The 13,172-nt window shown below is 42.8% G+C and overlaps 1 protein-coding gene across 3 annotated transcripts; it reads right to left on the bottom strand.

Moving 5' to 3' along the window:
• Positions 1–1,844: 1,844 nt before the first annotated feature.
• Positions 1,845–12,232, bottom strand: LOC116365446 (serine-rich adhesin for platelets-like). 3 transcript variants are annotated; one of them, XR_004208101.1, is made up of 4 exons: positions 9,933–12,232; positions 9,656–9,743; positions 3,027–9,392; positions 1,845–2,263 (listed from the first exon to the last, which is right to left on the bottom strand). XR_004208101.1 is itself a non-coding variant. In XM_031818046.1 (3 exons), the coding sequence occupies exons 1-3, from the start codon at positions 12,165–12,167 to the stop codon at positions 9,250–9,252; spliced, it is 2,466 nt and encodes an 821-aa protein (XP_031673906.1). In that variant the 5' UTR covers positions 12,168–12,193; the 3' UTR covers positions 2,808–9,249. The 3 variants fall into 3 exon arrangements, 1 of the variants encoding a protein (XP_031673906.1); XR_004208102.1 differs by having other exon boundaries at positions 8,528–9,392; positions 9,933–12,193; XM_031818046.1 differs by lacking the exon at positions 1,845–2,263 and having other exon boundaries at positions 2,808–9,392; positions 9,933–12,193.
• Between the last annotated feature and the right edge of the window lie 940 nt (positions 12,233–13,172).

Genomic DNA, 13,172 nt, shown 5'->3' on the forward strand with positions numbered 1-13,172 from the left:
AGGCCTGGGCTGCATAACACTATGAATCTGGGAAAACCTAACACTTAAAAAAAAGTTAGGCCAAAAATAGCGTAGGCCTACTTGTGTACTATTCAAATCCACACTAAAGCCACACCTCTTCACACAGACGTACCCAGATTCTGTTGTTTTAGCTTTAACCTCTGTTAAATTCACTTCCCTGGTTAATCTGTCATCATGTTTAGTGTTCTCCATGGTTAATCTGTCTCTATGTTTAGTGCACTTTAATATAGCCTGTTTACTTATTTGAATGTTTGATTCTATTGCTTTTTATCCTGCAGATTTTGTTGTGGATTTAAATTGACTTTGGGTGTCTTGAAAATCACTTAAAATAGCACTGTTGTTCTAATCGTCAGATCGCAGGTATTCTGATCTTCACTGTCCATGGTGCTGAATCTGGCTGGGTAGATTAGTTTGAATGCTGAAAACTTGTTTGCCTACATTTAAAGGTCCTGTGAAGTCAAAATAATTGTATTTCATATTGTACAACAGCTGATGAAACTAACACTGTAAATGTGTTTTACAAAAATGTGATCGGGGTTGCTTCCTGATAGTTCTGGTTGAAAATACGGAGCATGTTCCTCTGCCCAGGCCTTGCTGAAATTTGCCAGATCTTACACTGCCTGGATAGGTATTTTGTGTGTCAGCTAACCACATCATATGTTATAGCAATCTGTCAGTCGATGACACAATGGATGACTTGGCACACAACCATTGGTTGATGCATGCAACACCTGAGCAGGGACACATTCTTTTCACAGCACTTCAATGCAAAGTCATTTTCGTAGAAGGTTTGGAGAGCATTTTCACTAACCCTAACCCTTTTCCTAACCTTAACCTCAGTTTCCTAACCTGCTACGAAACATTCACTTCGATATTGAAGTGCCATATGAAAAGAGAGTTTCTCACATCTATACAGCACCTTCTAATCAGCAGGTTTGCATGGGCGAGAGTTTTGGCTTTCCATGGCGACATCACCATGTGTAAATTGGTTTATAGACCAATGACAAAGAGAGTGCCAATAACAGCTAGTTTTAATTTCCCCTCCACACTGACCACTCCCAGATAGTCCTAGCAAAATTATTGCTTGAGAAAGTTATTTGACCATTTTCATCGTAATCTATTACAGTAAGGTACTTAATTGTTACCCAGAAATGATTTGATATTGATATAAAAACGTCTGCTTTGGGCCTTAAAAAGATATGTGCACTACATACTCAGAAATCACATATATTTACATTTTACAATGTATTTTATCAAGAAAGTAAGTTATACATGTCTTTTTTAATCTTACTCTTAGTTGCAAATAATTAATTTGGCTGTGGTTCATTTGATTTTCAGCACAACCCTGTTTGATAACGTATAGTATTATAGTGACTTCTTGTGGTAAAATGTCAAACTCACAACTAAACTCATTAAAATGGAGGTTTTCTTTACCCTGTCTTATCAAACAGTGCAACATTTGACTGATGAAATAGCATTCTTCTAAAATTCTTACACTTCTAGATGCAAAATACAAGTCACTATTCCAATACTGACCTGGACACAGGTCAAAACTACTCTGCAGAGCTCAAGTACTCTGTCGAGCTCAAGTTACCAGCTATGTATGGTTTCAACACTTACATTTATTGAGTTATTGAAAAGTATCCTACAAACATTGTTCGAATGTGAAAGTGATCAGGTTTTCTGAAACAGGTGTGTTTGTATTGAAGAACCCTGAGATTGTGGACAGTAGGACTTGTGTGAACAGGTGTGAACAGCCTGAAGATAAGGATGTTTTCCTTTCTCTGTCTTTCGAAACTCAGGAACAGTTTGAATGTTTTTTTAATTGTAATTTAAACAATGGTATGGATGATTAAGCTGGATCTTTCTCTCTGAATCAGGAGTGCACTTTCATTCTCCCAATTTTTCCAAAAGCCCAATCTGAGCAACCTTTGCTATAAACCCTGTCTTTCCCATTGTTGTTTCAAAAGTGGAAAATGATAAATTCGATAATCACACATAATGGGCATTTCACAGCCAAGACTTTTTGATCCTTCCCATCAAGGCCATGTTGGCCAGTTTAACCTTCACCCGGTCCCTCTCTTCCGGAGTCCTCTTGGAGGTGCACTCCACAGTAGAGTCGGTCTCAAAGGAGATGGCTGGGACGTGAGTGAGCAGGTGGCCCCCTGCCTTCTCCTGGGCCATGGGCGTGGGAGTCTGCAGGACCAGCCCGTGCGCCGCTTGTTGATGTCGAAGGTAAAAGCTAAGAGGATACACACAAACATTGACCATATAATGTAATGTTGTTACATGTAACTAACTAGCTTGACTTGCCACCGTGTGAAACATGTATGCTACCATATGTTACTAAAAAGAGCTAACAATATTATAAAATGTAATCCAGGAGTTTATGTTTGAATTCTGGTTCTCTCACAACACAAGTCACTCAGAAAAGCATATGTAGGCAGAAGCATGCTACATGTACATTTGGCATTTGAAAAAAGTACAGCTGTGGTATGCTACCGAATGCAAAATGTATCTGTATCATAAAAGTGTAGTGCAATATTCCCTTTTTTTGCCACACACACACACACACACATACTCTCTCTCACTAGGGACAAATGTTTCGGCTTCTTGTCCAGAGAGGTTTGAGCTTTAGAAGTGGATCTGCAGCAAAAGTAGACCTTTTACTGCCATCTACAGGTCAAAGGTCAGACTAGCATTCAGTAAAATGTAAACATAGGCGATCCACAGAAAATGGAAATGTGTGTGTAGCTCCCTTCAGTAACCACGAGCACAACCGTTCCTTGATTTTAACTGGCGGCTTTATTCTGTAGTTTTAGTCAGAATTATCACCTTCCGTGAGAACTATAAAGTAAATGAAAAATACAGTTAAGCACACTCTTACAACCTTATCTTACGAGTGACTTATTAGCTTGGTATAACTCTGAAGTGCTGACATACATAACAGTTTAACCGGCGTTATTACGGGTTCAGATTAAACACATGAATAAAGGAAAAAATACCTCATTGGCTGCTTATTACAGAAGGGAGGAAATCAGTATTAGCTACGTAGTTCCGATTGTATTATAATTTCCCCCACACAGCGGATACGTAAACAATTCAAACAAAAGACAACGACATAACCTGTAAGTCTAACTGTCAGTTACACTCCCACCAATCACCGGTGATTTCTGTGAAAGGGGTCTGCAGGTTTCTTAATCGGCTTCCAGGAGGGTGACTGTCTTATGGATGGGCCTCTCCAGATAGGTGGGTTTGGTGATGCGTTTACCTCTCTCATCTAGGGTTGAGTCGCTGATCAGTAACTTGAATCTTCTCACCCGACCATCCTGTCCCGGGTATACTTCTGTAACCTTTGCCAATTTCCACTGGTTGCGTGGTGCAGTATCATCTTGCAAAATGACAATGTCATTAATCCTTGCGTTTCTTCTGTCTTTATTCCATTTCTGTCAGTGTTGATTGTTCTGAGGTATGAGCACTCTCCATAACATGAGGTACTAGCGTCGGAGAAGTGATGGAGCTCATAACTCTGCACCTCCTTGAAACTTGATGGCAAGTAACCTCGTTGGATCATTACTTCAGACAAGTTTTGTAGACCTTGGAGCCAGAATTCCCACTGGGAATGTAGGTCATCTGGAAGGGGGTCATCCCAGTCGATTTTGTCACGACACATCCGCTGCAAGATCTGCTTCCCTGCCAGGACAAAGGTTGCCACAAACCCAAGCGGATCATATACAGAGGCTACAGTAGACAACACTCCTCTTCTTGTGAGTGAGCGTTCCTTGACAACTACTCTAAACTGGAACTCGTCTGATGCGACACACCACAGTACACCAAGCGCTCTCTCCATGTGTGGTTCACCCAGAGCCATATCCAGGTCTTTGGCACCCTCGGCACATTCTTCCTTGGGAACTGTGGCTATAACTTCCTTGCTGTTAGAGATAAACTTGTGCAACCGAAGTTTGCCGATGCTGCAAAGCTCTCTTGCTTCTTTCACCAGCTGGGCCGCCTCAGCTTCAGACGATACGCTCGTCAACCCATCATCAACATAAAAGTTCCTTTCTATGAACTGGATAGACTTCTCGCTGAAGCTTCCTCGTCCTTCGGCAGCAAGATGTTTGAGACCATAGTTGGCGCAACCAGGAGATGAAGCTGCGCCGAACAAGTGGGCCTTCATACGATACACTGAGGGTTGAGACTCTAGATCTCCGTTCTCCCACCAAAGGAACCGTAGATAATCTTGGTCTTCTGCTTTCCCATGAAACTGGTGGAACATGCGCTCTACGTCACACATGATTGCAACTGGACCCTTACAAAAACGACAAAGGACACCCAGCAATGTGTTTGTCAACTCTGGACCAGTAAGGAGATGGTCATTCAAGGACGTCTCTCGAAACTTAGCTGAGCAGTCGCAGACGACGCGTATCTTCCCAGGCTTTTGTGGGTGATAAACCCCATGGTGCGGGATGTACCATGCTGGATGCTGGTTAACTTCCTCTTTGGAGACCTTCTCAGCATCTCCACAAGCTATGGTCTCTTCCATGAATGCTGTGTAGTCCTTGTAGTACTGCTTGTCTCTCCTTAGCCTCCTTTCCAGGCACTTGAGACGGTGAACTGCACATGTTTTATTGTTCGGCAGGTTGGGTCTTTCTTCCTTAAACGGCAGCGGCATCTCATAATGTCCATTGTCCTTGCGTCTGATGCCCACTTTCATTTTCGTCAGGAACCGGATATCCTCTTGAGATATGAGGTCCTCTTCTGCAGCTCTCTTGTTGAAGTCAGATTCAAGCGTCTTGATAATGTCCAGTGCTGTGATTACCTCTCTTACACGTGTTCTACAAACATAGTGTACTTGATTTGTGAGGTTGAAAGAAGATTGAAGGCTTGGCATCACCTGTCTAACGATAACCCGATGACTCACTCCAATAGCGTCGCCATAGTCGATACATGGATTTCCATAGCCGACTATGCTCCAGCCAAGATCTGTTCTCTGAGCAAAAGGCTGATTTCCCTTACCAGACACAATTTCTCTTGGAAGGAGAGCCTGGGAGCAGTTGTAGCCAATTAAGAGACCGACATCACAGCTCTGTTGAGGAGCAATCTCCTCTGCAATGTGTTCAAGATGAGACCATGCTCTTGCAGTCTCTGGAGTAGGAATATGATCTCTGTTTGCAGGAATAAACTCTCTCGAGTAGGTCGTTGGCAGAGGGCTTTTCTTCTCCAAGTAAAACCCTCTAACCTGCAAACCAGACAGCTTCTGGCAGGGCACAATGGTATTCCTTGAAGCCATTGTAGAGAGTTTCAGTTGGACTGGCTCCTTCCTTGTATTGAGAGCCTTTGTTGTCTCTTCAAGGATAAAGGTGGTGTCGCTCTGGGTGTCAAGAAGTGCATACACAAGAACTTCACGATCTGGCTCACTTGTGGTTGACACCCATACTGGAATGATTGTGGAGGTGTGAGTGTTGTTAATGTCCCTTACGACTCTGTTAGATATGGCCTCACTTGACGCTCTTGTCCCCTTATCTCGTGGGGGCTCTGTCTTCCTATCCCTGAACCTTTCTTCAGTACGATCTTCGTGCAGGCAGGATGGATGCCTCCTCTGACACGTGTCGCAGGTGTTCCTGTTATCACAATCTTTCGAGCGATGCCCAGGCCTTAAACAGCCAAAGCACAATTTATTCTCTTGAACAGAGTTCTGTCGCTCTGCGGTGGGCTTATCCATGAACTTCCAGCATTTGTGGAGACTGTGACCTGACTTCTCACAGAAGACACAACTAGTAACAGTATCTTTCTCATCAGAGTTAGTTGCTAATACCCTTGCTCCGGGGCTTTGAATCCTTGGCGTCTTAAGTTTTCCATCTTCACTTGGTTTCAAAGCATGAAGGGATGTTACAGGATTGCAAGCAATCTTGGCTTCTCTCGTGAGAAACTTCACAAACTGACTGAAGCTAGGAAAGATCTCAGTTTCTTCTAAGATGTCTGTGACCTTTCTATTCCATCTTGAAGTTAGCCAATCTGGAAGTTTAGTGAGGATCTTTTGGTTTTCATTACAGTCATTAAGCACCTCCAGGCCCTTATTCTGAGACATAGCAGCTTCACAGCTGCGAAGAAAGTCTACAAGGTCTCTAAGTTCAAGACTGTCCTTGGATCCTATCGTAGGCCATGCATTGAGCTTATCTCTGAAAGACTTGGCGATGAAGAATTTGTTTCCGTACCTTTCTTCAAGAATGGTCCAAGCAGCATGGTAGGCTGATTCTGTTCCTAACATAAAGTAACTTTCGATGGCTTTCTTGGCAGGCCCACCGACATATTTTCTTAAGTAATATATCTTCTCAGTTGCTGGTATGTTCTTCCTGTCTATCAGAGTCTGAAAAGAGACCATCCAGTCAGTGTATGAGAGAGGCTCTCCATTGAATGTTACTGGTTCTGGTATGGGGAGGCGGCTTTCACTGATTGATTCCGCTAGTAACCTGAACATGGTCTTGGTGCCATCTTCTTGTTGTGTGTTTGTCACAACATGTTGTGGTGAGAGACTGTGAAATGAGCCACTTCTGTGCACGATTTCTTTCACAGATTTGCAGTTAGAGAGTAGTTCTCTCTTCTCGTCCTCTGAGTTTTCATCTTGCTCATACACTTGCATCCGCGCCTTGGCAGCATTTAGTTTCTTGAGCACTTCTAGGCGCTCTAACTCTCTATGCTTGTCTTCTAGCGTCCTTCGTCTGGCAGCATTTTCTACCTCTAACTTGACTCGCAGCCTAGCTTCTTCTAAGCTGCGTTTCACAGCCTCGGCTTCTTGCTCAGCTGTCCTCTTCTTATCTTCATCTTCAAGTCTCTGAAGCTCTTCTAGTTGGCGTTCTTGCTTAACCATTACTTCTAAAGCTGCTTGGTTAGCAGCAACTTCCGCCGCAGCCTCTTGTCTCTTGACAGATGACACGCTTGAGCATCTGGAGTTGACCTTTGAATTGCTTTGAGACTGGGAGGAAGCACTTGAGGGCTGATAGTTGAGACTTGACTTATGTGAGAGTTCGGACATGCACAAGGAATTGCTGTCCTTCCAGTGCAGCTTTATCTGGTTACTTTGACCTTCTTCCCTGCCTTTTAAATGACACCTTACAGTCTTGATAATAGACATTGTAACTGCTTCACAAGTATCAACTCTGCGGCGTATATTGTTGTCGGGTATGTAGATTTGACGCACATTTACATAGACAAGGTTTAGCTCTGTAGAGGTATGGCTAATCTTGTTTAAGAGGTCTTCTAGTAGATCTTCAGAGCAACAGGCTGTCAGTGACAGTTTTGCTTCCTTTACCAGAGCCTTCCACTTCTCATAGCTGACCCTGAAATGATGTTTGAGCTGTCTCCACCTTTCGTTGCGCAGTTCTCTGCCCTTTTCAGTTAACCTGCGGACCCTCTCACCTTTTCGTGGCTCATGTTGTGATGTCTCATTAGCAGCCTCTGTATCATCATTCGCTGGCAGCCATGACTCCACACCAGTCTGGGTCTCTTCCTGCTGCTCTGTTTGTTCTGATGAAGGCCTGAAGTTTGCGAGGTGTTGCAGCTGCTGCTCAACTTGACCCACCCCATCTCTATCAACTTTAGTGAAACTACCTCTTTCTGACATTTTAAATCAAATCAAATCAAATCTAGGTAAGGTTTGGATAAGTGAGTAGATAATTTATACTCCAATTCACTGTAATTTAAACCTTAGTACGTGGTATAAACATGTATAATGCTTGTAACAAAGGCTTGAACAAACACCTTCCCAAACAATTACACTATTAACTTACAGGTGAAAATAGAATTAATAGGTGTACGCTGACCCTTAATGTTTGTAACTATATATATATTTTTAGTAAGTATCAAATAATATTTTTCCAGTAATACACATACCAGCGATACATTAAGATAGAAAGAGCAAATGCATAATACCAGAGTCTTTATGAAATAGACAACTATCTCCAGTCCTTACGAATTGTAATCTTAAAGTCTCTTATTAGCTGTTCACAAGGCTAGGACCACCTCCAAACACCTTGACTTGTACTTGCGTGTCTGACTTTCCTGTTAGTCTTGACCTTATGTTGCCTCACGATGCTTCCTTATGTGGAGATTTTCTTCTTAGTTTGCAGGTAGGTGCAAAACTCTTATCTGGCAGATGACTGGGTCTACCAGGATTTGGGAATCATGTAGACGTTTTACAGCTGGATGAGATTCTTCTTTCTCTCTTGCTCGTGAAGAGCATTGAGTTCTCACTGTAGCTCCCTTCAGTAACCACGAGCACAACCGTTCCTTGATTTTAACTGGCGGCTTTATTCTGTAGTTTTAGTCAGAATTATCACCTTCCGTGAGAATTATAAAGTAAATTAAAAATACAGTTAAGAACACTCTTACAACCTTATCTTACGAGTGACTTATTAGCTTGGTATAACTCTGAAGTGCTTACATACATAACAGTTTAACCGGCGTTATTACGGGTTCAGATTAAACACATGAATAAAGGAAAAAATACCTCATTGGCTGCTTATTACAGAAGGGAGGAAATCAAACTTCACACTTATTATTCCTGGCATGAATTCACACTTCATCCTAACATACACTCTTCAACCTTTATGAACTACACCCGATGACATGAAAACTTAGCTAACGCAGCGCAGGATTTCCTTCCCTCCAAAAGTGTGTTGCTACAATAAGGATCCCCGTTACAACAGTATTGGCTACGTAGTTCCGATTGTATTATCATTTCCCCCGCACAGCGGATACGTAAACAATTCAAACAAAAGACAACGACATAACCTGTAAGTCTAACTGTCAGTTACAGTGTGTCTTTCTGTTTGAGAAGTTAAACCAATTAATTCCCTTATAACTGAGTGTCCTGCATCATGTATAATTTTATTGGTTGTAAATTAAATACGGTTTATTTTACAGTACATGTATTTTACACTGAATCATTGATATCTGGTTGAATGTTGGTTGTGGGACATATCTGAAGTACTATGTGTGTGTGTTCAATGAATCACACTTTGTGTGGGTGGGTGGGTGGGGGGTGCATGTTATATACATTATTCAGGACAACATTACTTTGTTTAGCCTACACCGTGACTATGACTGCATAATAAACTAAACTAAATATACTATGTATTTTCTAATCAAATGTGTTAACAGGGCAACACAAAAGAAGACAAAGGCCATCAATTCAATGCAAATATTACTGTATTAAAGGAAATTGTTGTATTAAGCTTGCTTTGAAAACCGTTTGAATGGCTTGGATAGGCCTATGGAGATGGTGGAAAACATCCTGATTAGAAGGGGACGTTTGCGAGGCTTCTCCTGTTGAGAGGTGGAGGGAAGACCCTCTGGGAGTCCAGGATGTGCCACTATGTTGGGCGACAGAAGAGAGAGAGTTGACATGCACTTTCATTTAGAAATGATGTTATATTGTATTCTTAGTTTCAACTCATTATTACTTTCACAAATAAATGAGAACCAGAATCTTGAGATTTGGAAACTATAAATAATTTTACATAAGAGATTACTATCGATAATATATAATGTACTGTATATAGGGTTTAATATTTTTGCAATAGCAGCTTTGTACACCAATATCTCAAACAGTAAATGTCCTGCTGTATGGACTTACATATGATATCTTCAGCAGTAGTCTGGTCTTTGGATTCAGAATGGCGGGAATTCTTCTTGGAATCCTTCTTGTTTCCCATCATGAATGGCTAAAACAAAAACATGTCAAAACAACTGTCACAGCAGAACAATCTCACGGTAATAACGATCACATCTTACACACCAGCACAACAAGATTTATAAATGGTTTTGGAATTAATGGATGGTTTTACATTTTCTCTAAATAACATTGTTTACTCACATTGACACAATTGTTAACTTAAATAAGTGTGATGTACCTTTAAGTCGAATTTCAGTCTGGCAAGCCTTTGTAGGAAAGACAGCTTCCCTCTGGTAGCCTTCACATCTTCAGCCATGAGAAGAGCTTCTGGCCTGGTGGCTTCGAAAGATGTTCTTGAGGCTGCTCTTGATGCCTCGTTACAACTGTGGAGAAGCTCCTTGCTCAATGACTTCACAAGAATCCTATTGAATGTGGAGTCCTGAGTCGACACGGCCAGTTGGAGTATTTTCTCTGAGCCAAACTCCTTCAACAGATGTTTGTAGACGGTGCTGTATACTTTGTGACTCTTCAGGTTCTTGGGATAAGCTTGGGTCTCAGAGCAGCCTGACCATGCACAGAAGGCAGCTATAACTTTTGGAATCAGGTCTTGTGACGTGCGTGTGACGTCAGTTGGGTACAGATCAGTTTGGGTTTGGATTTTTGACAGAAGTCTCACCACTAACATGCTGATGAGGCCGGTGAAGTCATCATCACCGACTAAGTTGTCAGTGGATGGGGTTGAAAGCGAGGCAACATCCGGGCTGGTTGAATTCTGATCACAAACAATGCTCTGAGGTACACCGAAACAACTGATGGTATCCCTTTCCTCAGCATCTATGTTGGCCTCAAAGCCTCGTGCAGCATTGGAGGTCCCACTTGTTGTCATGCTGATGGCGGAGAAAGATGGCAGAGGGTAGGACTTACCACTCAGTAGACTGCCTATATCAGTTACAGTTCCGGTTGGAGATGACCCTCTGCTTTGTGCATCAGAAACCACAGAGTCCATGACCTGGCTTACCATTACTTTGGTAAACAGGCTGACTGTGTCACTAAATGCTGATGTAGAAAAAGAACATGAAATCCTATCTTCAGATACGCTAGCCGGCACACTAACTCCCTGAGCCAAACTCATTGAAGCTGTAGAGGGCACAAGGCTAGGAAGCAAGAGGCGCTTCACAGACTCCTCTGCAAAAAGCTGAACCAGCTTGTAAGCTGTGGGCTTCCCCACCGTCTTGTCATTCCTCTTCAGCTCAGTAAGGACTGTATCGGATGCACTCTTTCCAGCCGCCACTGTCAGAACCAGAGGGGTCAAGTTGCTCTCAGAAATGATGCGGTTGACTTGGTGAGTAAGATCACGTGAGAGAGCACCAATCCTACCCTGAGATATGAGCTCCTCCAGTCTTGCTATTGCAACTGTTAGATCAGGGTGGAATGCAACCTCCCCTTCTTCCTCTGGATGTACCTCCTTTATGATGGTATCCACTATTGCAGACATGCTTTCCCTGGCATCACACACCAATGTTTTTGGCTTAGTAGATTTGCCCATGTCGATGACTGAGCATCTCACAATGGGCTGAGTAATACACTCTGGTAAATCAGAAGAGATGGGAGTGCCAGGGAGTGAAAATTCCCACTCTGACTTCTTTGATCTGGCAGATGAGGATGACAACGAGGAGGAAGAACGCTGTGGCGCTTGATAGATCAGTTCCTCACCACATTCACTGCTTACCCTTTCAACATCCTTCAGCATCATTCCAACCACATTCTCTATTTGTGAAAGCGCAGTCACCGTTTGGTCAGATTTTGACAGCTCTTTCTGAATTGAAACCAGAATATGGCTGAGGGTCTTTTTGGCATGAGCCGTTGTTGCTTTGACTTGATTTTGCCATGTAAAATAATTCCTCATCTTTGTCTTCACATTGTGGTAAATAGTCTTTGCAGTTGTCCAGATCTTCTTCTCAGATACTTCCAAACCAGACTGTGAGCCTTTGGGTGTGGCCTCAGTGTACTCTGAGGTTTTCTCATCACTCTGTTGAAGCATAGAGTCTGCCTGCCATAGAGTAGTAGAAGACTCTGTGGGTGGGAAAAGGCTCTTCATGTCATTTGTAATTGATCCAACGATTTCAAAAGCAGTTATATCTGTATGCCTTAAGGAAATTGTTGATTTTGCTGGCAACATCTGAGAATCTGTCTGGCTGGAACTGACTTTGCTGGGAAAGCTACTGACTGATTTGATCAGTATTTTTCGCCCTTCGTTGGTAGCGTTCATCTGGAACTCCTCACTGGAGAGTTTCTCAATGACTGAGGCTGGAGTATCTCTCAATCCTTCCAACCATGAAGAACCAGACACAGGCATGTCTTCTAGATAAGACATGACACTGTCCAAAAAGCCACAGACTTCAAGGGAGTTGGAAGAGGAACCCTCTGCAACAGATGATGTGCATTCCAAATCTGCCACCTCTGACCTATACATGGTCACAATCTGGAACAAGACCTCTTTGGTGCAGGGGACCATGTTGGAATCACAGAGAGACAGTAATGGTGGAGAGTTCTCACTTTGGCATTTACGGAGAGAACCAAGTTCTGTTGAGTTGACCACTTGTAGTATTGCCTCACTCTTACTGGTTTCAGGTTGCTCTGGTGTTTTCTCTCCTACAGAGTCAGTTGAATCACATCCATCAGATAAAGAAGATGAACTACGTTCTGATATAGGGGATTCACTCCTACATGGGGAAGGCAAGCTCAGGATTGAAACAGGCAGATCACTGGAGTCAGTATGCTCCAGAAGCACAGCACTGGAGTCAGCTTTTTCCATAAGTTCTTCCCCTTGGACTGGAGCTCCACCCATTCTGAGGAACAATGTCTCCAGCTTTGCCTGAAGTCTCTCGCAGAGTCTACGAGCTGCACGGAAGGGTTTCCGCTTTGTCGTACAGTGTCCCACTTGGGTATCTCTCTGGGTGCTTGTTGGCTGATCTAATTCAGCATACTGCACAATGTCCTTGACATCTTCAACAAAGTTATCAATTATTTTTGATGTCTCAGATTCTACTTTGATCTGTATGAGCTCAGTGGCCGCAGAATCAAGGATCCTGTCAGATGGGCTAGATGCATTCATCAAGCTTGGAGTGGTACTAAACGAATGAGAAGGTTGAACCATACCAGAGATATCGCTCATTAACCTGCTCACAAGAATTTCACTCACAGCCTTTGAGGCTTTGGTCTTGAACTTCACACTAAACAGAGTGCCAAGATTTTGCATCATTGCTTTGCAAGATGTACATATTATGTTCAGCTCCTCTGGAACAGGAGAGTCTTCAACATCCAGGTGCTCCACTACAAGGTCACTGCCAGATGCCAACATTTTAACTTTCACAGCCACTTCTCGAAAAACCTTAGCCAATTCCGGATCTTCTTTTTCCAATTCACCCACCATCTCTGCGATAACAGTCATCACTTCTTCTGTTGCAGGTGGAATGCA

Source organism: Oncorhynchus kisutch, unplaced genomic scaffold, assembly GCF_002021735.2.
Source record: "Oncorhynchus kisutch isolate 150728-3 unplaced genomic scaffold, Okis_V2 scaffold1239, whole genome shotgun sequence".
NCBI lineage: Eukaryota > Metazoa > Chordata > Actinopteri > Salmoniformes > Salmonidae > Oncorhynchus > Oncorhynchus kisutch.

Bases quoted from the DNA above. Each gene is read 5' to 3' on its own strand.
- LOC116365446 (XM_031818046.1), bottom strand. From the start codon at position 12,167: ATGTATAGGTCAGAGGTGGCAGATTTGGAATGCACATCATCTGTTGCA. The intron at 9,744-9,932 runs GTACATCACACT...TTTTTGTTTTAG, and splicing joins GACTGAAATTCGACTTAAAG to CCATTCATGATGGGAAACAA. The intron at 9,393-9,655 runs GTAAGTCCATAC...CGCCCAACATAG, and splicing joins TACTGCTGAAGATATCATAT to TGGCACATCCTGGACTCCCA.